At 39.3% G+C, this 24,877-nt stretch overlaps 1 protein-coding gene across 1 annotated transcript; it reads left to right on the top strand.

Annotated features, from left to right (window-relative positions):
- The first annotated feature begins 23,756 nt into the window (after nucleotides 1-23,756).
- On the top strand, nucleotides 23,757-24,807 carry LOC147479680 (major latex protein 146-like). Its single transcript, XM_086581305.1, has 2 exons — nucleotides 23,757-24,031; nucleotides 24,400-24,807. The coding sequence occupies exons 1-2, from the start codon at nucleotides 23,842-23,844 to the stop codon at nucleotides 24,669-24,671; spliced, it is 462 nt and encodes a 153-aa protein (XP_086437431.1). The 5' UTR covers nucleotides 23,757-23,841; the 3' UTR covers nucleotides 24,672-24,807.
- Nucleotides 24,808-24,877: the final 70 nt, after the last annotated feature.

The following is a 24,877-nucleotide window of genomic DNA, read 5'->3' as shown; positions in this document are numbered from 1 at the left end:
TGTCTAAAATTCCCACATAAAAGGAAAATTGAGACAATCAGAGGAGATCAGGTGGCTATTAAAACATGATATGCTCTAGCGACAAAGCAGTCCCCACTACCTTTTGAACCAATGGGGGTGGGGTAATCCGCCAAATAGCAATTACAGTTGGATCCCCCCTCTCCTGGACCTGGTCCCAAGAGAGAGGGAGGACCCCACCCGCCCCTCACTAGAGTCGTTAGAGGAAGTGGAAATTGTGGGAGGCATCTTGCCAAAAACCACTTTCATCGGCACCATATTGAGTTCTTAAGAGCGCAAGGCTCTGATACATTTCCTCTGAGAACACAAAGACATGTTTGCTTGGTCATTCAAAGAAATGCCAGGAATTGACCCCCATGTGGCGTGCCACCGCTCAATGTCCGCAGTGATGTAGTAGTAGTCAAGCAGAAATCGAGAAAAATAGGTGCTGACAGATCCAAAGCAGTAAAAGCTGAAGTTGAAAAGCTAAAGGCAGCTAATTTTGTCAGGAAAATCAATTTCCCTACCTGGATTTCTAATATTGTCCCAATACGAAAGAAGAATGGGTCATGGAGAATCTGTATCGACTTCATGGATTTGAATCGCGCGTGTCCAAAAGACAGTTACCCCATGCCATAGATTGACAAGCTGGTAGATGTAACGGCTAGACATGAACTGTTATCTTTCACAGATGGGTTGTCTGGCTACAACCAGATCCCATTGCATGAGAAAGACCACAAGCATGCTAGTTTCATAACCGAGGATGTCATATACTGTTATTAGGTCATGCCATTCGGATTGAAAAATGCGGGAGCCACGTACTAACGTTTGGTAAACAAAATGTTTGAAGGATTGATAGGCGACATTATGGAGGTGTATGTAGACAATCTCTTGATCAAAAGCCTAAGACAAGGAGATCATCTCTCCCACCTGAAGTGTGCATTTGACATTCTTCGAGAGTATCACATGAAGCTCAACCCTGCAAAATGTGTTTTCCCTATCTCATTAGGGAAGTTTTTAGAGTATCTAGTTACTAAGAGAGGAATCAAGGCAAACCCATATCAGATCCGGGAGCTCGTAGAAATGCCTTCACCTAAAAACATGAAAGACATTTAAAAAGTTACAGGCAAATTAGCAGCTCTGAACAGGTTCATCTCCAAGAGTTCAGATAAGTGCAAACCTCTGTTTCAGTTATTATGAAAGAATACCTCATTTGCATGGATGGATGAATACCAAAAAGCATTCAATCAACTCAAAATGTACCTGGGGGCACCACCAATCCTTTCTAAACCAGTTGAGGGAGAAGTTTTGGGTCTTTATCTCTGTTCATATGACCACGGTATCAGTTCTGTACTAATACATGTGGATAAAAAGAATGTTGAAAAACCTGTCTATTTCTTGAGCCGAATGCTCCTACCAACAGAAACAAGGTACCCTAAACTCGAAAGAGTCGCTTTAGCCCTTATTTTCGCAGCAAAGAAATTACGACCATACTTCCAGTCCCACATTATCAGAGTAAGCACAGAGTACCAGTTATGATCAGTTCTAGAAAGGCCAAACAGGTCAGGAAGGTTAGCTAAATAGTTCGTGCAACTGTCAGAATATGATATTATTTATGACCCAAGAATCTCAGAGAAGGGTCAAGCACTAGCAAAATTCTTAGGAGATTTCCCAATGACCTACACTGGGTACAACTCAACAAACCCTAGTTCAGATGATGGCATCCTACCTGAATCCCAAAACACCCGACCAGACCCTTGGGAGCTGAGCTCCAGATGACAACTGTTTGTGGATGGATCTTCTAATGACAAAGGAGCAGGAGTTGGAGCTGTGTTAGTCACTCATGACAACATGCGGCTGGAGAAATCCATCCGGTTAGGTTTGAATGCCTTTAACAATGAGGCAAATATGAGGCGACACTTGCTGGCCTCACAATGGCTTCGACTTGGGCCTAACCCACCTCACAATTTTTAGTGACTCACATCTAGTTGTGTTTCAAGTTGATGGAGGATCCGAGGAAAGGGATGAATGAATAACCAAATACCTGGAACTTGTAAGGGGTATTCAGAGCAAGTTTAAGAATATTTAGTTTTATTAGCTACCTCGATCAGCAAATTGACATGCAAATGCTTTGGCATATGTTGCCTCAATGCTGGGCAACAGTGAGTCTCGTTCCATCCTTATAGAGTTCCAAAGCAGACCTAGCATCCAAGCACTCAATGTTTTGACAATTTGTGTTATTCCAACCACCACACCAAACTAGATGGATCCATACAAGTTTTACCTCAAAGACGGAACACTCCCAGCAGATAAGAACATAGCAAGGCGTTTGCTTGCAAAGGTTTTAAGATTCACCCTCATTGAAGATGATCCCTACAAGAAGTCTTTTTTTGGACCTCATCTCCAATTTCTCTTCCCAGATCTTGCTGAACAGGTCATAGGAGAGGTTCACGAAGGAATTTGTGGCAACCACACTGGGGGCAGAATTCTAGCCCTCAAGATCTTAAGGCAATGGTATTTTTGGCCTTATATGCAAAAGGATGCACAAGTTTTTGCCCGCAAATGTGAAAAGTGTCAACGACATGCTCCACTTATCTATTCTCCAGCAACAGAGTTGCACCCGTTGGCCAGCCCGTGGCCATTTGCACAGTGGGGAACTGACATTGTAGGACCCTTACCACTCGCTCCCGACAATGTCAGATTCTTATTGGTCGCGACGGATTACTTCACCAAGTGGATAGAAGCAGTTCCCCTTGTCTTCATTCGACAACAGGACATCAAAAAGTTTATTTGGAATAACATTGTCTACAGGTTTGGCGTACCCAAAGTTATCATATCAGATAATGGGCAATAATTCGCTGGCAGATTGATCACTTGTTTCGAACCCCACCTACGTGGCAAACGTCCATTAGTAGGGGTCTCCATTTTTATTCGTTTAATCGATAGGGTTAAAGCTCAATTTGCAAATACCATAGATCAATGTACATGCCCATTAACTCATGTGTCTAAGGCTGAACCTTAGCCACATGGCTTGCCACTAAAGTACATTAATTTATGTCCAGATTTGTTTCTTATCAAAGAGATAATTATCAGTTGAGAGTCATATTCAATTACAATTACTTGAGCTACAAGAAGTCTCTACTCTATACATATAAATACAAAACTATTTTTCATAAAGAACTACGTTCTTGAGACTTGATCTCATCGATAATTTGGGTACGTAGGCAACCGAAAGGTACAGTCTCATCATTCTCTCGATCACCATCACTTTTCTCACTACTTTTCTACGTTATTCATCTCTTTCATCACCACTTAGTGTTTTGATCAAATTTGGTTGAAACATAATTGGCACCGTCTGCGGTTCTTATTCAAAATCGACGATCACGTTCTACAAAAGTTATGACGAATACTCGACGAGCCTAAGTTCTCGATGCACTTACTGATGATCATCGCGAATATGAGGTTCAAGGTCAACCTGGTGGTATCAGACTACTCTCTCCTATTCCTTTTCAACACCCAATTGCATGCGACCCGGCTACCATTCCACCGATGTGCCAAATTATTCAGCACGAAGTTATTACCTCTGACGATTCTTCATCATCTGTTGTGGATAATGTCAGTCATATGTCTCGAGAAACACTTCTTTAAAAGTCCACGACTGTACGACAAACATAACAACTACTACAAACGTCGTCTAAAAATGAACCATTCCTCTCGAAGATGATGTTGTATTTGTCACACCATAATATAACATACGTCAATGACATTGTAACATGTGGGATCATTTACGTGGTGAGGATGAGATTCATGTTGTTCACAATATACGTCATCCACGAGTTCTCAAAAATGGTGTTGTATTTGTCACACCATAACGTAACACACGCCAACAACATAGTTGTGTGTGGGATCGTTTAAGTGATGATGATTAGATTCTCATTGTTCACAATGGTTATCCACGAGTTCAAGACAATAAATATGGACTTCGCAATGGTTACTTTTCACGAATCTCAGCAAAGCGTATTTAATTCATATTTGTCCATTGTCATTTGATAGTGACGATGGTCGTCTCATATTATTTATTAGTATAACTCTTATATCAGTTGAATAGAGGCATTCTTGCATTGAGAAAATTGCATTGACCTTGTTTCATGCTGTCAGATGTCTTAAGCGTATTTTAAATAAGGAATAGTAGAAGTTTATACTGATTGAATATTTGTTGCGTAAGTTTTTTTCGCAATGTCTACAGATCGAGTCGCAGAATGGAAAAGTTACCTTAGTGCTTACAACATTGTCTCTAACACTCATACAGTTAAAAAGAGACAAACTTTGGTTTCGCTAATGGATGATTTTCTTATCGATGATATTCCTATGTCGAATGTATTACTCGATGAGGAACACATCGATCCCTAATTGTCATTACCTCCCGGAGGCGATGACTTGAAATACTTATCAGATATATCGACTGATTGTTAGATTTACACCGATAGTTTGCATAATAAGTCTGGCTCCGATCTTGGTTTTGTCATCTTGAAGCTAAATGAAGACATAATTGGGAGGTATCTACGTTTGGGTTTTGATGCTTCACATAATATAGCCGAGTACAAAACTGTCATTTGCGGTATACGCACAACTCTTCAGCTGGGGGCGACTAAGTTACGATTAATTATTTTAAGTTAGTCGCTAGCCATTTTGAATGATAATATGCGGCTCACGATGATAGAATGGAAGTTTATTTGGACTTCGTTCAATAAATTGCATGAAATTTTACATCTATCAATATTATACAGTATCCGCGTTATAATGTAAGGCTCCTTGATTCTATCGCATCCTTATCCGTGGAAAATTAAGTCATCGCTGTCACGACAATACTGAATTAACCACTTATGCTATCAGATGATTCCAATGAGCTTGGCACTAATAATGTCTCGGTATCTACTGACGACGATCTTGTAGCTGACGATGTCCCGGAATTCCTGATGACCAAAAACTCTATCGCAGCGGCACAAGTTTCAATCCTATCCTACGTTGTTTGGGCAGAACGAACAATTTACTAGGCCTCGAAGAAATTCACTCAGGACTATGTGAACACCACTCCTGGGGCTGAAGTCTCGCTCGCATAGCATTGACCCAATGGTATTGGTGGCCATACATGCCAAAGGATGTTAAGCGTTTGTCCGAGAAGTGTATGTCTTGTCAAAAACATAATATGTGATATGGGTCAAACTTCCCGCGATGAAGCGTCATCCAATTCATAAACCTTGGTCATTTGCAAAATGGGGCCTTGACATTGTTGGTTTATTTCTGACATCCCCGGCAGTGTTCATTTCTTGCTCGTCGTAACAAATTATTTTACTAAGTGAGCAGACAAAATAAACAAGTTGAACGAAAAACCGGACAAATTTTTTTCTAATGGTATAATTTTGTTTCCATCACAATATTATTATCCTTACGACAAAATTTGACGACATTACCACGTTTAGCTTCGTCAGTCTAAGATTGAACGTTTTTATGCTCGCTTAGTTCGTTACTATCGCTACGACAAAATTTGACGAAGTTACCACGTTTAATTTTATCAATCTAAGTTTGAACGCTTTTACGCTTGCTTAGTTCTTTACTATCGTTACAACAAAATCTGACGAAATTATCAGGTTTAGCTCCGTCAGTCTAAGTTGAACGCTTTTACGCTCGCTTAGTTCGTTACTATCGCTACGACAAAATCTAACGAAGTTACCACGTTTAATTTCGTCAGTTTAAGTTTGAACACTTTTACGCTCGCTTAGTTCGTTATTTTTGCTACAACAAAATCTGACGAAGTTACCACGTTTAGCTTCGTCAGTCTAAGTTTGAATGCTTTTACGCTCGCTTAGTTCATTACTATCGCTACGACAAAATCTGACGAAGTTACCACGTTTAATTTCGTCAGTCTAAGTTTGAACGTTTTTACGCTCGTTTAGTTCGTTATTTTTGCTACGACTAAATTTGATGAAGTTACCACGTTTAATTTTGTCAGTCTAAATTTGAACGCTTTTACACTCGCTTAGTTCTTTACTATCGCTACAACAAAATCTGACGAAATTACTAAATTTAGCTTCGTCAGTCTAAGTTTGAACGCTTTTATGCTCGCTTAGTTCGTTACTATTGCTACGACAATATCTGACGAAGTTACCACGTTTAATTTCATCAGTCTAAGTTTGAACACTTTTACGCTCGCTTAGTTAGTTATTTTCGCTACGACAAAATCTGACGAAGTTACCACGTTTAATTTTGTTAGTATAAGTTTAAACGCTTTTACGCTCGCTTAGTTCTTTACTATCGCTACAACAAAATCTGACGAAATTACCACGTTTAGCTTCGTTAGTCTAAGTTAAACCCTTTTACGCTCACTTAGTTCGTTACTATCGCTACGACAAAATTTGACGAAGTTACCACGTTTAATTTCATCAGTCTAAGTTCGAACGCTTTTACGCTCGCTTAGTTCGTTATTTTCGCTACGACAAAATCTGACAAAGTTACCACGTTTAGCTTCGTCAGTCTAAGTTTGAACACTTTTACACTCGCTTAGTTCGTTACTATCGCTACGACAAAATCTGACGAAGTTACCACGTTTAATTTCATTAGTCTAAGTTTAAACGTGTTTTACGCTCGCTTAGTTTGTTATTTTCGCTACGACAAAATCTGACGAAGTTACCACATTTAATTTCCTCAGTCTAAGTTTGAACGCTTTTACGCTCACTTAATTAGTTATTTAATATCGCTACAACAAAATCTGACGAAATTATCAGGTTTAGCTTCGTCAGTCTAAGTTTTAACACTTTTACGCTCGCTTAGTTCATTACTATCACTACGATAATATCTGACAAAGTTACCACGTTTAATTTCATCAGTCTAAGTTTGAACGCTTTTACGCTCACTTAGTTCGTTATTTTCGCTACGACAAAATCTGACGAAGTTACCACGTTTAATTTTGTCAGTCTAAGTTTGAACGCTTTTACGCTCGCTTAGTTCTTTACTATCGCTACAACAAAATCTGACGAAATTACCACGTTTAGCTTCGTCAGTCTAAGTTTGAAAGCTTTTACACTTGCTTAGTTTGTTACTATCGCTATAACAAAATCTGATGAAGTTACCACGGTTAGCTTCGTCAATCTAAGTTTGAACGCTTTTACGCTCGCTTAGTACATTACTATACTATCGCTACAGAAAAATCTGACGAAGTTACCACGTTTAGCTTCATCAATCTAAGTTTGAACGTTTTTATGCTCGATTACTCTAATTTTACCAAGTTAAGTTAGCATAGGGGGCGTTTTTCTTTATATGGGGGCGTCTCGTTCTATTCTATTTCAACTACATCAATCACCAACACTGTCAGTTTTCCACAGGTATGTTCTCTAACACAACAACAATATTCAATAGCAAACCTATACTTCATTTTTATTTTCATCAAAAGGAATTTTAGCTCTATGGTATTACATTCACACAATCACATAATCATTGGCCGGTTTGGAAAAATCTAATGGTTTCTTATCAGTTTTCACTTATACAACTCGTACAAATCTTTATAATATATCTTTTCACGTTCTAGTTCATCTATCGTTTCTGTCGAAGTCTCTGTCAATTGTCAATTTTCTTACGGTCGCTCAATTAAATCTTCGTTTTCTTCTTCGAAATCTGTATTCGCTTCGTTTAGCGCTTTTGGTTAAATATTTTTCGACAGTTTCATTATTTTTTCTAAGGAATTAAGCTGATCTTTATGAGCAAAACTTTCGAAGCGAAAATTTTCAACAGTTTCGTTACATATTTTCTAAGGCATTCTGCCGATCTTTCTACGAGAAATTTTCCAAGTGAGAATTTTTGACAGCTTCATTATTTTTTGTAAGGCATTCTGCCGATCTTTCTACGAGAAATTTTCCAAGAGAATTTTTTGACAACTTCATTATTTTTTCTAAGGAATTGTGTCGATCTTTCTGAGTGAAACTTTCCGAGCGAAAAATTTCAACAGTTTCGTTATTTTTTCTAAGGCATTGTGCCGATCTTTCTTCGAGAAATTTTCCGAGCGAACTTTTTTTACAACTTCACTATTTTTTCTAAGGCATTCAGCCAACCTTTCTGAGTGAAACTTTCCGACAGCTTCATTATTTTTTCAAAGGTATTGAGCCGATTTTTTTGAGCGAATCTTTCCGTGCTAATTGAACCTTTCCAACAATTTCATTATTTTTTCTAAGGCATTGAGCCATTTTTTCTGAGCGAATCTTTCCGAGCGAATTGCAACTTTCCGACAGCTTCATTATTTTTTCTAAAGCATTGAGCCGTTCTTTCTCAACGAAACTTCTGTCAGCTTCTTTAACTCTTCTACGACATTAATTGGACACCGTTCTACGCGAAACTTTTTCTGTCGACTCTTTGTGAATATATTTTGCTCGTAATACCACCATTTTTTTGTGCGGCAAAAATTCACATCACTTCAAATTACACAGCTTTGTCAAATTCCGCAAGATTTTCTGCAGTTTGGTCAAGTTCCCTTTGGAGTTAAGCATAGCTAAAGAGATCGTTGTTGCTACGCTTCAAAACAAAAGAGAAAGAGCAAAACAATCGGGTGAAGATGTTGACAACACCGATCGTCTTCCACGCACCACCCACAGTACACCGACTGCCATTGCTCCATCCCACCTTCCACCAACCAGTCACTGACGCTCAAACAGGTGAATTCTGACAACCAATTCTTTCCCAACGCCACCCCCATCAACAACCAATCGATTTCTCAACTATAAACCACCACCATTTATCAACCCACAACCACCACCACCAACCAGTTTCATCACAACTTTCTCACAGTTAAGTTTTTTCCTGAATCCAACAACCAACCGAATTCCAACATCAAATCATTCCCACCAATCTTCAACAGCAATTTAACCCCACCACCACCAATGACTTCCACCGACACCAATTAACCCCAACACCAGTATCGAATTACAAACCTACGCCAATATTCATCAACCACGCCCTCCTGACCTTCCACAACAAACCACTAATCTATCCCTTAATCAAAATCCAAACTGAAACAGTTTCAATCTCCACCAAATTGAAACCCAAAACTTTGGTATTGGCTTTGGAATTCTTGTATCATCTTTGCTCTAAGATAATTCTGAGGCTTCGTAGAGTTCGTTCCTAGTGAGTCCATTATAGTCATTGATAGTGTTAGAGTGAGTTCGGAAGACAATCGAAATTTTCGACGGGATAGGTACTGAATCTTGGAAAGTACTACCATTTGGGAGTTACGTGTGTGCAACCATGTTTGGTTTTTCGGTTTTAGCTTGCCTTTTGAGTTAAGGCAGGAGATCGTAATCCTTTTATACACCTTGTTATGGTTTCGCCAACCTATAATTAAGCAGCCCAACCAAAAATTAAGTAGGCCCAATGTATTTTGGATGGATCAAACAGAAAAACACTTATCTAATCCGAATTTTTATCTACTCCACATTTTTATCTAATCCTCCGAATTTTTATCTACTCCATATTCTTATCTAATCCGTATTCTTATCTAATCCGAAGTTGGCATCCAGTTTTAGTCGCTAAAGTCTTCACATTCGAATCAAATTCATATTTAACTTCATTTTCTTCCTATTATTACTAAACTGCCCCTATATTTAATTTTAACTGTCTACTCCTAATATAAATTTTCCACTGGCATGAGTAGTCAAAATCAATTTTATTATTATTACGTAATTATTTCGGTACAGTTTTTGCCATTAATTTCTTTTGCAATTTTTTATGTGCCACCCATTTCAATTCTCACTTCAGCCATCTTTCATTTAACTACATTGCATCCCATATAAGTTAGTTTGACATTATTTCGTTCCCAATAATTCACGAATTTTTCCTAACAGTCAATTTTCCTATCATTTACATTCACACGACACTTTGTTATATATTCTGCTCACTCTTTTCTTCTTCCATTTTTTCCTTGATTTTTCTTCTCTTCTTTGCCATATGAACTTTGTTCGCATGCTCAAAGAGGGGGCGGTGTTTCGAACCCCACCTATGTGGTAAACATCCATTAGTAGGGGTCTCCATTTTTATTCGTTTAATCGACAGGGCTAATGCCCAATTTGCAAATACCATATATCAATGTACATGCCCATTAACTCATGTGTCTAAGGCTGAACCTTAGCCACATGGCTTGCCATTAACGTACATTAATTATGTCTAGATTCGTTTCTTATCAAAGAGATAATTATCAATTGAGAGTCATATTCAATTACAATTACTTGAGCTACAAGAAGTTTCTACTCTACACATATAAATATAAAACTATTTTTCATAAAGAACTATGTTCTTGAGACTTGATCCCATCGATAATTTAGGTATGTAGGCAACTGAAAGGTACAGTCTCATCATTCTCTCGATCACTATCACTTTTCTCACTATTTTTCTACGTTATTCATCTCTTTCATCACCACTTTGTATTTTGATAATATTTGGTCGAAACATCACTGAACTCTGTGAAGAGTTTTACATTACCCACCTGTTCTCAACTTCAAGGTATCCACAAGGCAATGGCCAGGCTGAAGCCTCCAATAGGGTTATTTTGGATAACATGAAGTGCAAATTAGATGAAGTAAAGGGTTTATGGGTCGAGGAACTACCTAAGGTCCTATGGGCATACTGAACTACACCCAGACGATCGACTAGTGAGTCCCCATTTTCACTGACCTACGAAACTGAAGTTGTCATACCTCCCAAACTGGTAGCTCCCACTCAGAAATCAGACGTTGTGCACACCCTGGACAATGAAGAATTATTATGCCGAGAAATGGATATCCTAGATGAAAAGAGGGAAGGTGCTGCATTGCACTTGGCTGCCAACCAGTAGATTCTGAAAAGATCATATGACAAGAGAGTCCGAATTCGAGCTTTCAAATCTGGCGATCTGGTTCTGTGTGAGATCCCAGAGCATAACTGCAAGCTTGGGCCCAACTGGGAAGGACCATACTTCATCAACAAGGTTGGCCGAACTAGTTTTTACTACTTATGTACTGTTGAAGGGGACATTCTTGTCAAACCATGGAACGCCCAGAACCTTCGTAAGTACTATCAGTAAATTGTTATTTCATGCTCCTTTATGCATTGTTTCTTCTCTCCAGTCATCAATAAAGTTCCTCACCTTGCAATAGAATTTATTCCTTGCGTCAATTCTTTATTTATTATCCACAATGGACTAAGCCTTTAGAGAATTATCTTCTCACTATTTGTTCAAGAATATTGTATGCCAATTTGCTTTAGAACCAGTGATATTGAGTTTGGGGAAGTCGAACTATATGCTAGTTCCTTTCTCATCCCCATGCAACCTGAACTGTACGCCAGTTCTTTCAAACTGCGATTATCCTCGATGGGGTTAAGCCTTTAGGGAATTTAACCACACTAACTGCTCAGTAACTTTATGCCAGTTTAACTTGGAACAAGAGATACTGTTCTTGAGTGCCCGAACTGTAGGACAGTTCCTAGAGCTCTCATAACATTAAACATAGGGGTTGCTGGGAAGATCTAGGTTGGATCCAGATCCTAGCACGTAATCATTAGCCTGGAATTATATCGGCATGATAGTGCTAAGGAAGACTCCCCCACTGTTGTTCTGGCGATAACCTATTTATTTTTTAAATAAATAGGGCATGTCATTATTGAACACAGTGTTGTTCTCATGGCACCAAGTTACATCCGCAAAGACACATGGCTCCTCTTAGCATTGTGTCTCTATTGCGATCGAACTTTCAGTTACATTTAACTTAAATGGCTCCCATGATATCCTGATCAGATTCTGATTATGCCTCATTTTAATCTGTTTAGCCTACTAGGGTCACCTATTATTGTTCCAAATGAACTTTGGAGGCATCAGGGGTAGAATATGCATAGTAGTACATGTCATGTAACATAAAATGCTTTAAATACTTTAAATGCATGCATAAACTAGAAGAGCTACAGAGCTCAGTAAGTAAATAGTATGTGAGCTACATAGCTTAATATTACAGACCCATATAATAATTGTTTCAAAATAATTGTTTTCTAAATCATGAACTGAAGAGCTAAGTCTTTACTTAGCCTGTTGAGCAGGGGTAGAATCAAACTTTGGTCAAGCATTAATACTTCCTGCTGCACCATCATCAAGAACCCCTAGATCACTTTCAAGAATTGACTGTGTGGTTGGATTAGTTAGAACGGTTGAAGGCTGAACATAACACTCACCTGAAACTGGAACTGGCAAAAAAGGAAGCTGAACGGGAGGCATGTCATCATCGGTGTCTTCTTTAGAAGATGAGGAGGCATCAGGCATAAGTTCATTCTGAATAGCTGAGATGCTGGTGTTCAGATCAGGAAATAAGATGAAAGGGTTGGTCACCCGCCCTTGATCATCCAACTGAGAAACATACCCAGTAGCCTCAATAGCCGCCTCAAACTTAACTTGTTTGGCTGCATTGAAGGACTCTTCAGAAACATCAAGTACTCTTAGAGGAAAACGAATGACATTTTTAGTTGACCTCTTCTTCACCTACTGCACCACTTTGGAATAGAACTCAGAAGTCTCTGCCAAGAGATCACCAGCCTTCTTATCATAATGTAGACACTTCTCTTTGAGAGCCCTCTCATAACCTGACATGACTTCATTTGCATGGGTAATAGCTTGGCCAAGGGTTTTTATCTCGGTATTCCTACGGTGAAGTTCTCTTTGAACTTGGTCATGCTTTGCTTGCAGGGTGGTGAAGTGGGAGCGCAGTTCCAATAACTTCACTTTCCGGGAGGTGGCACCAGCAGCTCCTTTTTGGGCTTTATCCAGAGAGTTGCGGAGGTTGGAGGTAATATCTCTTATGTTCTTAAAGCCAATATCAGATTTCTTCTCTTTTGCCAAAAGATGGTCCACATGGATTTGCAGCTCCTCAGCTTTTTTCTCAGCAGCCTCTTTTGCCCAGATCAGCTCACCAGTAGCCATGTCATTAGTGGCTGTGTCGGCTGAGGCGCAAAGATTGGTTTTTTCATGGCCAAAAAGTTATTCACTAACTGAAAAAGGATATAGAATGTGTAAGTAACACAATGAGAGAAACAAAACATTGAATAGAGAAGAAAGTCTTACCTTGGCAAGATAAACGGTAGATCGGTGAAAGGACAGATCCAGACTCCCAGCCATATTGGCTTCAGCTTTGTCAACAGGAAGTCGCACAGCTTCTAGAACTCCAAGCGTAATATCAACATCATTAACAAAGTGTTTGTTGGTAACAGGAAGTTCATCAGTTTGGCCCCAACGCCTCATCTCCATGATCATCTCCCTTTCAGGGGAATCTGGAGATTGTGGCGAGAAGGAAATGTCATCACTCACCCTCCTCCTTTCACCAAATCAAGGAGGAGGGAGAACAATAGTTACAGCAGTTGTCTCGGCAATGCCCTTCCCCTTATGGTTAACAGGGAGTGAAGGATTAACAGTCAAAGGTACATTGTCACCAGCTTGTTCAGAACCTATAGGAGGATTTGGAACTGGTAGGGACAAAACTACTTTCTCAAAAGACTTACCAAAATGGGGAATACTCATAGGAACCTTGAAAAGTTTTTCTTCATTCACAGTGAGAGGGCAAAATTTCATTTTCTTACTAGATGGGGCAACATCAGAAGCAAGAGCAGGATCAGCTCTCTCCGGTCTTGAACGGTGGGATGCACGTACTTCCCTTTTAAAATTACTAGCTTCCAACAGTTCATGAGGTAGTTCAGGGCCTCTTCTGCTAGTGATCACACACTCATCACTAACAGCAGGCTCCTGAACTGAGCCCGATGTCGCAGCATCACCGGAGGTTGCCACAGAACTCTTCTCCTTATGGTTTCCTCTTCTTCTAATATTCAAAAAGGATTCATCCTGAACTGGAGGAGGAACAAGTCCAGCATCCTGATCTACAGGAGGAGGGAGTACTGTGCGCCCATAATTTGCAGTGTTTATCCCAAAAGGGGAAAAGCCGGGGGCAAGTTGCAGCAATTCTTCAGCATGCATGTTGAAATATTCAAAAAGATGAGTGGGATCAGGAACTATCACCCAAGGCATCCTTTGTTCCTTGGAGATCTTCTTGATGAAGTCCACCGTAGCAGCATCAGTTGCAGTTAGTTGATTCCAAAGGGAAGAGTCATCTAAGGAATAATAGCAAAAACTCAGTCGAAAGAATCTTATAATGATTACAAAATCCGTGAGAAAAAAGACTTACTGGTTGAAGAATAAGTGTGTTTTCTGGGAACAAGAATTCCCACAAGATCACCATCAGCATCAGAAGGACAAATGTCCCACCCATCACCCAACACACAAAGGTAGTGATCAACCCAACCCTCATCACTCTGCTTCCCCTCGAAAAAGATAATTGGAGACTTCTTGTCTCTAGTCATGAGGTAGTAGTAAGATTGGTTTCAAATATGCCGGACCTCGTAAAAGTACCCAAACGCCCAACGATTTAGGTGGAATCCATGCCTCTCGGCCAGTATGGCAGAGGACATGACAGTTCTGTGGAACAGGGGTGCTGCTTGACAAAGAGCAAGATTGAAGTGGATCAGACACTTTCTTAACAGTGGGTGGAGGGGAAGAGTAAGTCCAGCCCTAAGTTGACCGATTGTTGCAAGTGCTACTTCCTTGTAGGCCAACTCGTTAGACAACCTCCCCCATTCAAGACCAATGTCATCAAGGATGTGAAAATTCTCTCGGATCAGTTCAAGGAAAGAGATCCCCAAAGTTTATAAGTGACCAGTTGGGATTCATGATCGGAAAAGAAAGAAAGTTTGGAGTTTTGGTTAAACCCTAATGGGAGATCAAAGGGTTCAGTATACAGGAAAAAAGTAGCAGAAGAGATAATGAGGGTTCTCTTACCAGATCCTTTATATATAGATAAGATGGACGGTTACGATTAGCCCAAGCATTGCGTCTTTTCGGGATGGAACTGCCATCATTACCTTTTTCGGGAAACGGCGTGTTTGTTTGAGCCATCTTTTCATAGCCTTAATTAGTTGAGTACGTAAGCAGTTCCAACAACTGTTTAGCAAAAAGATTCTCACGCCAAAACTAGTGTCGCTTCAAGCGCCCACATGCTACATGGCACGAGAGGGGGCATCTGTAAGGGGGATTTCCCGTCATTGGATAGATGAAACGTGTATGAGAAATAACCAGGACTATAGATGTCTAGAATGAGACAAGGACCATCGGATCAGTTTTACGAATAAGTGATCTTGTGTTTAGCACGATTGTTTAGTAGGCATGTGTCAGGCACGTGATTGACTGCCTCTAAGCATAACAGTTCTCCAAGTCATTAGGAACTGATATGGACAGTTCCTGAACATAAGGAAACTGAAAAGGGTGATCTTTGATGATAAAGAAGGAATCGTGATGGCATATCTTTAAGAGTTACCTTTTAGATATAATCTTCCCATGTATGATGGGACATTATGATCAACAAGAAAACCTACCTCTAATAAGATATGGTCTAGATTCAGACTTTCATAAGGAGAGAATTCCTAATAGAAAGGTAGAGTCCAAAGATGGAAGATAACTCACAAGTGGTGAGGACAGCCCTAACCCTAGGACTCTCAAAGCTCTTCCTATATAAACCATAGGGTTTCGCTCTTAGGAACTACGCAAAAGAGGGATTGATTCTCCTAAATAAACAAGGAGATACGTAGGCAGCCGCCAGGTGGTTCAACCCTGAACTCAAAATTATCTCATCCTTTCTCTACCAAGTAATAGCTTCTAGATCACAAGGCACAGAGGAAGATCAGGGGATACTCGAAAACTCCCCTACACTAGATATTTCTTGATCTTGTTACAACGACATTTTAATTAATTATAAAATCCACCCTCATTTCATCTTTGTTGAAGTATGTAAGTCCCACAATGTTATAAGTGTGGACACGTCTTTAGTAGTTTCTATTTTGGTGTACAAGGGAAACTTATCATCTAAGATAAGTTTAGTATAAATATATGAACTGGTGGGTAGAGAACATTAACTCAAAAACCCTACCTTTTTCTTGTGCCTCCATCCTTCTTCTTCTCCACTTTATCTCTTTAACCTAACCAGCTAACAACTATATGACTCTCATAGTATAAAATAACATGGTATCAGAGCTGACTCTGTTTAGAGAATGCTAAAAGAGAGATCCGTAGTTTCAAGGTTCCAGTTTTAGTATTAATTGTCGTCTTAGTATTTGTTTCGCTTCTGCAATCTCTCAGTATTGATAAAGAGGAGTATGTTAGGTTTTCAGAGGGGGAAGGCGTGGTATCGCCATCCCTTTGTATCTCTCAGTTTCTAAGTGCAGGCGCACACGCCTCGGTTTCAAGCTTCTTCAAGGCGTGCACGCGCTCTGGGCCTGTATCTCGTAGTTTCTTATGGCAGGCGCGCACGCGCTCAGTTTAAGGATTCTTTGAGGTGCACACGCACTCTGGGCATGTATCTTACAATCTATCTTCATTTCCATACAGTGAGTTTTTCTTATCTTTACAATGACTGAAGTTGTTCCAAAATCCGATGAATTCGGTAATACGTCTGTTTTCTCTGTTGGTATGACTTCTGTCAAATTGGAGGGTATTACCAATTACCTTCAATAGGCAAAAGCAATTACTTTTTATCTTACTGGAAAAGGTAAGGAAAGTCATCTGACAGATCCTCCAAATGATAAAGTAAAGACAACCTAGACGAAAGATGACGCCTTGGTTAAGAATTTTCTGTGAAATATTATGGAGAAGGATGTTTGTAATACTGTGTGGTTTTTCAAAACCTCTAAGGAGATTTGGGAATCTACAAGAATCAGACTCTCAATCTCAGATGATAAAGTAAAGACAACCTAAACGAAAGATGACGCCTTGGTTAAGAATTTTCTGTGAAATATTATGGAGAAGGATGTTTGTAATATTGTGCGGTTTTTCAAAACCTCTAAGGAGATTTGGGAATCTACAAGAATTAGACTCTCAATCTCAAAATACTTCACGTATCTTTCAGTTGTATGAGAACATCTTTGATCTAACTTAAGGCGATATGTCTATCTCTGAGTATTATAATTCTCTTCGTAGCAAGTGGGAAGAAATGAATATTTATCAGCCATTTATTACAGACATAAATCAGTTGAAGAAACAAAGAGAGGAATTTTAAGTCTCAAAATTCCTATCTGGGCTACATCCCGAGTTTGCTAATGTGAAAGCTCAAGTTCAAGCTGAATCTAAGCTCCCTACTCTGTCTGAAGCCTATTATTGTCTTTCTTGTATTACTGCACCTCCTCCAAGGCACAATGAAAGTGCGGCTTTATTGATCCCTCCAAGCAGCAATAATTATAACAACCCCTCCTCTGGTCGTGGTAATAAAGGTAGAGAGGGTAGAGCCAGTCGTGGACGTGGAGGTGGTCGTAACCAAGGGAGTGGTTGTGGTCGTGGTATGGGAGGTTTTGATCCTTGTGAGCATTGTGGGTGCACAAATCATAGTTTTGATTTTTGTTGGGATATAACAGGACGCCTACCTTTGCACAAAGCTAACAATGCCACAGTAGTTGATCAGAAAATGGCTAACTTTCAACAAGTTCAAGAAGACCTTGCAGCCCTGATGAAGCGGATACAAGCTATTCCAGACAGTTCATCGAGTCCATCCAACCAACCCACTGCAACCCTAACCGATTCAGGTAAAACATGTCTTCATACAAGTAGTAACAACTCTTGGGTCATTGACTCAGGAGCTTCTGATCATATGACAGGTAATCCCCAGTTGTTTTCTAATCTTGAGTATACTCACACACCATCATATGTCATATTAGCAAATGGGGATAAGGCTAGTATTCTTGGTCGGGGTACTATTCACTTAACTCGTTATGTGTCACTTGTCTCTATCTTGCTTATTTAAAATTTCCCTTTTAATCTATTGTCTGTTCATCGTCTCACCCAATCTCTTCATTGTAATGTCTTGTTTTCTTCCACTCATGTTGTGTTTCAGGATCTACAGACAAAGACATTAGTTGGTGGGGGGTATGAGCACGGCAGCATCTATTACTTTCAAGATGGTTATGGGCACTCTCACCAGAAGTAGGCTCTCACAGTCTTAGTCTCCCCTGTTCAGTGGCATAGACGTCTTGGTCATCTTCCTCTGGCTAGTTTGCGAAGTTTAGTTCCCAGTATTTCTTCTAGTATTCAGTCTTTAAGTTGTGAGGCTTGTGAGTTAGCTAAACATCGTTGTGCTACTTACAAAAATAGGTTAAATAAGTGTTCTAGTGTTCCTTTTCAGTTAGTTCATTTAGATGTCTGGGGTCATTGTAGAACCACTGGCCTTTTTGGAGCCAAGTACTTTATTACATTTATCGATGATTTCTCTCGTGTTTGTTGGGTATATATTATGGAAAATCGTTCTCAAGTATTCTCTGTCATCCAAAAAATCTATGTTGAGATTACTAATCGTTATTCTGCACACATGCATATTTTTCGAACTGATAATACCAAAGATTATACCTCTGCCATATTCAAGTGTTTTTTAGATGACCATGGCATTACACATCAAACCTCATGTGTGGATACACCTCAACAAAATGGGGTTGCTGAAAGAAAGAACAGACCCATTCTTGTAGTTGCCCGATGCTTAATGTTTCAAACAAATCTCCTAAAGTTTTATTGGGCAGAGACAGTCCTTACTGCCACATACTTGATTAATCATATGCCCTCTTCAGTGTTAGGTGGAAAAACACCATACTATGTTCTTTTCCCTATTCAACCTTCTTTCCATCTTCCCCCTCGTATTTTTGGTTGTGTCTGCTTTCTTCATAATCTTCAACCGAGTCATGATAAATTGGACTCTCGTGCTATTAAATGTGTTTTCCTTGGGTATTCACATACACAGAAATGGTACAAGTGTTATAGTCCTCATCTGCGCAAATCCTTTGTCTGTGCTGATGTTACTTTTTTTTAAGATGTCCCATTTTACTCTTCAGAAGGGAATGTGTCCTCTGAACCATTTGAGGATTGTGTTCTGCCATTTGGTGTTGTTGATCTTCCTATGACTATTGGTGTTAATGAGGGAGCTAATGATCATGTTACCACTACTGATGATGGAGAGGCAGCAGACGGAACGCGTGCACGCCATATAGATGCCCTTACAGGAGCGTGTGAGCACCCCTTGCCTGCAGCTGATGTTCGCGAGCTTGAGGCTGACAGTTCCACTGCTCTACTGCCCTCACCTCTTCCCACTATGTGTGGATCCTATTGCCATTCCGTCTGACCTCGATGTTCCTATTACCCTACGGAAACTTGAACGTCCACCTGCCAGTATGCGTCTTCCTAGTAAGTATGCCTAGTATTCTATTTCTTAGTATGTTTCCACTGATCATTTACCACCATTTGTCAAGTCTTTTGCTACGTCCTTGTTGTCTATCTCTGTCCCTTCTGACTATAGGGATGCTCTATCCCATCCTGGCTGGATGCAAGCAATGGACGAGGAGTTGAGTGCCTTGTATTCTAATGACACTTGGGTCCTTACAGATCTTCCTTCTGGGAAGTAAGCAGTTGCTTATAAGTAGGTTTTCACTGTTAGGCATAATTCGGATGATACTATTTCTCGTTTAAAGGCTCGCCTTGTTGCAAAAGGATTTATCCAAACTTATGGTATTGATTACTCCGAGATGTTTTCTCCTGTTGCAAAGTTAGCCTTTTTGCGTATTGTTATTTCTATTGTTATTCATCATCACTGGCCTCTGTTTCAATTGGATGTGAAGAATGCCTTTTTACATGGAGATCTCCTAGAGGAAATCTATATGGTACAACCTCCTAGTTTTGTTGCTCAAGGGGGGAAAGTCTGTCGATTAAAGAAGTCTCTTTATAGGCTCAAGCAGTCTCCTAGAGCTTGGTTTGCAAAGTTTAGTCAGGTTTTGATGGCTAATGGAATGACTAGGTGTGAATATGATCATTCCGTGTTTTACCGAAAGACCCAGCAAGGAATCATTATCTTAGTTGTGCATGTTGATGATATCATTGCCACAGGGTCTGACAAATAGGGTATTGCTCAACTTAAAGTCAATCTTGCAAGACAATTCCAGACCAAAGATCTAGGAGAACTGAAGTATTTCTTAGGGTTTGAAGTTACAAGGTACCCTGGTGAAATTCATCTCTCACAAAGAAAGTATGTATTAGACCTGCTCAGTGAGACAGGTAATTTAGGAGCTCGCCCAGCAGTGACTCCTATGGATTCAAACAACAAACTCCAGTCAGATGTTGGAGAGTTGTATGCCGACATTGAGGGGTACCGTAGACTGGTGGGAAAGCTGATATATGCTACTATCATTCGCCCAGATATCTCGTTTGTCGTTAGTGTAGTATCTCAGTATATGCATGCACCACGGATTCCTCACTACCAGGCAGTTATTCGTATTGTGCTGTATTTGAAAGGTTCTCCTGGTCGTGGATTGGTATATCGTTCTAATGGAAATTTTGATGTTGTTGGATATTCAGGTGCTGATTATGCAGAATCAGTCTAAGATAGACGATCCACCATTGGGTACTTTACCTTCCTTTGTGGAAATTTGGTGACGTGGAAGAGTAAAAAGCAAATAGTTGTGTCAAAGTCTAGTGCAGAGGCTGAGTATAGAGCTATGCTCAGGGGACTGGTGAGTTAATGTGGATTCGTAATCTACTACATGAGTTAGGTTTTGAGGTATAGCTACCGTTCCCACTTCATTGTGATAATCAGGCAGCCATTCATATCGCCTCTAATCCAGTATTTCATGAGCGAATTAAGCACATAGAGGTAGATTGTCATTATGTCCGACATAAGGTTGAAACAAAAGAGATAAGTACACCTTATGTGGCGTTTCAAGATCAGTTAGTTGATATCTTCACCAAATCAGTGGTTCGTCCAGTTTTGAATTATATTGGTAACAAACTGGGCATGAGCGATATCTATGCTCCAGCTTGAAAGGGGGTGTTGAAGTATATATGTAAAGTCCCACAATGTTCTAAGTGTGGACACGTCTTTAATAGTTTCTATTTTGGTGTATAAGGGAAACTTATCACCTAAGATAAGTTTAGTATAAATATATGAATTGGTGGGTAGAGAACATTAACTTAAAAACCCTACCTTCTTCTTGTACATCCATCCTTCTTCTTCTCCACTTTATCTCCTTAACCTAACCAGCTAACAACTATATGACTCTCCTAGTATAAAATAACAATCTTTATATTTTTCTTTGGCAAGGTTTGAAAATTTTAACCAACCAACTATTTTCTTATTTTAAGAAAGAAAAAATAAAAAATGAGTAGAACGAAGTTGGTTAGAGCAAGTCCAATGGAGAGTTGCTAAATAGAGATGCTAAAAGGGGCCACCTAACCTTTTTTGGCAGGTTTAGCTAGGCAAGTCAAATTTGGCATGTGAAAACCGAAAAGTAGTTCCAATGGGGTTTTAAAGTTGGAGTGCCAAATTGATACAGACGGCAGAAAATATGTCGTCTGTCTAATATTTTCGTAACTTAGATTGAAAGTTAAAGCACAGACGGCAGAAAGTGTGCCGTCTATTGAAATTTAACATACGTCCGTCTCCTAGAACATAATTATGGTAGTTGCTAGACAAGGCCACAAATTTAGTTGGGTTTATCACAGCAGCCATATTTAAGACCTTTCTAGCAGCCCATTGGAATGACATTTTGGTGTTTGGGGTACTATATGGCCATTTGGCGACCCATATAGCACCCCATTGGACTTGCTCTTAAGGAGCTAGTTTTTAGCATATTAATTAGGAGTCCCCAGTGAGGTAGGAAGTTAGTTTTGCAAGTGAAGCTATTAATTAGGAGTCCCAGTGAGGTAGGTATCGAGTCCGAATTTGTTCACCAGCATATTTGCTGGTGAAATCTACCAGCGCTAGTAGGAGCCCACGTGTATTACTAAAATTCCCATTTTTTTTTTTCTTTTTTCTATTTTAGAGAAACTAACTAAAAATATATCCAAAAAACTAGTAAGGAAATAACCATTTCCTCCAAGATTTTCTCTCCATTTCCCTCCGACATCCATTCTCTCCCTCCATCCCTCTTCTCCTCTTCTTCTCCACTATTCTGTGTTCATTGAATCAATTTATAAAAACAAATATTGAACGCTGACAATTCATATAAAAAGAGGTTAATACCCAACAAATCAGTCGTAGGCAGTTGCTGCAGGTGCAAAACCTATTTTAGGAGCTTAATCCCTTTCTAAAGCTCTTCCTGTATCAACTTTCATGAAGCATTGATGGTCACTTACGTATACTTGCTTCACTTAAACATGCTTTAGTTCAAACACAAAGGGCAATGACAATTTTCCTCAGCAAAGCACTTGGTCCAGTGCAAGTGCTAATTAACTCCTAGATTATTGACTTTTGGATTATTGGTTCAAACACAAAAGGCAATGACGATGCATGTTTAGATGCTATTCATAGTTTTTAAACTAATACAATGACCTTTGAAGAGCTGATTGTGAAAATATATAGTACAATTATGTAATCGGCCATTTTTTCGAAACTAGACAACATACCAGATGAACAGTTAGCTATTGAGTCTATGAAGCCGGATTGCCGCTAGTGCATACAGAATTTGTGGTCATTTCTTTTGGTGTAGTTAGATGTTGTTTCTTGTTTTGTTGCCAGTTACCTATTTTATTAATTGAATTAGATTGTGAAATGTCAATAAAAGCTAAAATGGGACGGCCATAGTGTAACCATGACCAAATAGTAAAAGATGACAGACAACGACCTATATCTTTCTTACTGTTTCTTTATTTGTGAGAAGGTTTATGCTAAGGTTGGTGACTTGGTGTACATGAGTTCTTCATGTAATGATACCTAATTTTAAGTCTAATGGAGAACTAAAATTAATAGAAAGCTCTGCAAAATAGATCAATTGTACGTCAGTACGTGTCTCCATTAAGGTATAGTAAAACCGTAAAAGTCATACTGAACCCAAGGAAATCTGTTGTTGATCTGCTTCATAGCCTTCTAAGGTTCGGTATTGCATTATTCCTGTTGATCATAAAGCACCTAGAATTTGTTCTCCTTCACTTGAAATGCATCGTAAGGTCATGTTAACTTATGTGTCATCAAAATTATATCCACGTACTCCACCCATAACTCCATAAGCAGATAAGCTCTTCATTTGAAATCCATAACTCTATTCTTTCCGAGGATGGCACAAACCTCCAGTGCTCACCCAGCGGAATAAAAGATCAAAAGAAGATGCAAGAACTTACCATGACGTTCATTTTAAGTTTTTTTCATTTTAGAGTGAACAAGAAAGGGATGGAGGGAGAGAACGTAAGTTGGGAGAGAGTACACCAATATTTTGGAGACAAAAATCTTGGACGAAATCATTATTCCCTTATTGGTTTTTTGGATATATATTTTTGATTAGTTTCTCTAAAAACAGAAAAAAGAAAATGGGGGAGTTTTATTAATACACATGGGCTCCAATTAGCGCTGGTGAACAAATTCGGACTCGGTAGGTATCATATTAATTAGGAGTCCCAGCATATTAATTAGTTGTGTTTTGCAAGTGAAGCTAGTTTTGGGTGCAAAACTGCTAAACTGCATTTTTTTTTTTCTCACTATACAGAATTAAGAAAAATATGTACAGTAATAAGGGGTCATGTTCATGGTGGATCGGATGTTATATAGAAAACTAAATCATCAATAATTGCTGGATCAGGTTGCTGTAGTTGTTCCATGTGAATCACGACATGGTATGTCCTATAAGTAGTAGGCTTATCAATGGGACGGTATCGGGCTATCTGCCATACGCCACCATTCTCAGCTCTCTTGCATTATCACCAATAATACCACCTTCTTGTACAAATAAATTAAAATGGCTGGAATTTGTCAGATTGAAGCTGATAGTGAAGTCAAATGCAAGCCACATAAGTACTTTGAGATGATTAAGTATAGTCTGCTCCATCTCCCTACCATCTACCCAGAGGGATACACTGATGCTCAAATAATTGAAGGAGATGGAGTGAGTGAGGGTTCTGTTAGGCTTTGGAAATATATCCTCCCAGGTAACAAATTGATCATGCGAAAGATATTCAAAAAAAAATGTTACATGTATAAAACATATGCACAAATGTATGAAAAATTCCACCAATAATTAAAACAACAACACTTTTTTTTAGCGGGAATGCGCAATTTATCATAGCGTGAAAGAATATGGTTTAAAAAAATTCTCTTGAGAAATGAGTCTCTACATAGCTTTACTTTTATGTTTTGTACCACGAGTATATGAAAGTTTAGGTAAGTATTTTTGCCTTTACTTTCCCCGAAATGCCAATAGCTATATCTTTGTCAACGTTTTCATACTCTGTTCACAATTTTATTTTATAGATAGTCAAGTTACAGTTTCACCATCCATGATAATCGATGAACACAGGTACTACAGAGGAAGAGGTTGTAAAATGCCGGACAACAAAACAAGACGACAAGACAATGACATTAGTTCTGTTCGTAGAGGAAGGTTCAGTCCACAGTCGTTTCAAACATATCCAGGTCACGGTTCAAGTTTTTCCAAAGGGCGAGGGGAGCTTGGTGAAATGGATTATCGAGTTTGAAAAACACCATGGTGAAGTCCCAGATCCGCATATGTATTTGGACCTGTTTCATAACCTGAATTTGAAGATGGACGCTTACGCTCACAAGGCATAGATGCCAGAACTCTTTGCTTAGTGAAAGATACATGGTGCTTTCACATATGTGAGCTGTTTGAATTTGTTTGTGAAGAACTTATATGTAGCTCTATGGAAATAAGTTGAAATAAGCTCCCTGTAAGGGCGATATTTGGCCACATTTGGAATGTGACCCTATGTACTACCTATGTACTATGTTCCTTTCAGTTGTTTTAAAAAAGATGG

This window comes from Coptis chinensis, chromosome 8, assembly GCF_015680905.1.
Source record: "Coptis chinensis isolate HL-2020 chromosome 8, ASM1568090v1, whole genome shotgun sequence".
Taxonomy (NCBI): domain Eukaryota; kingdom Viridiplantae; phylum Streptophyta; class Magnoliopsida; order Ranunculales; family Ranunculaceae; genus Coptis; species Coptis chinensis.
This window is presented reverse-complemented; position numbering and strand designations above follow the sequence as displayed.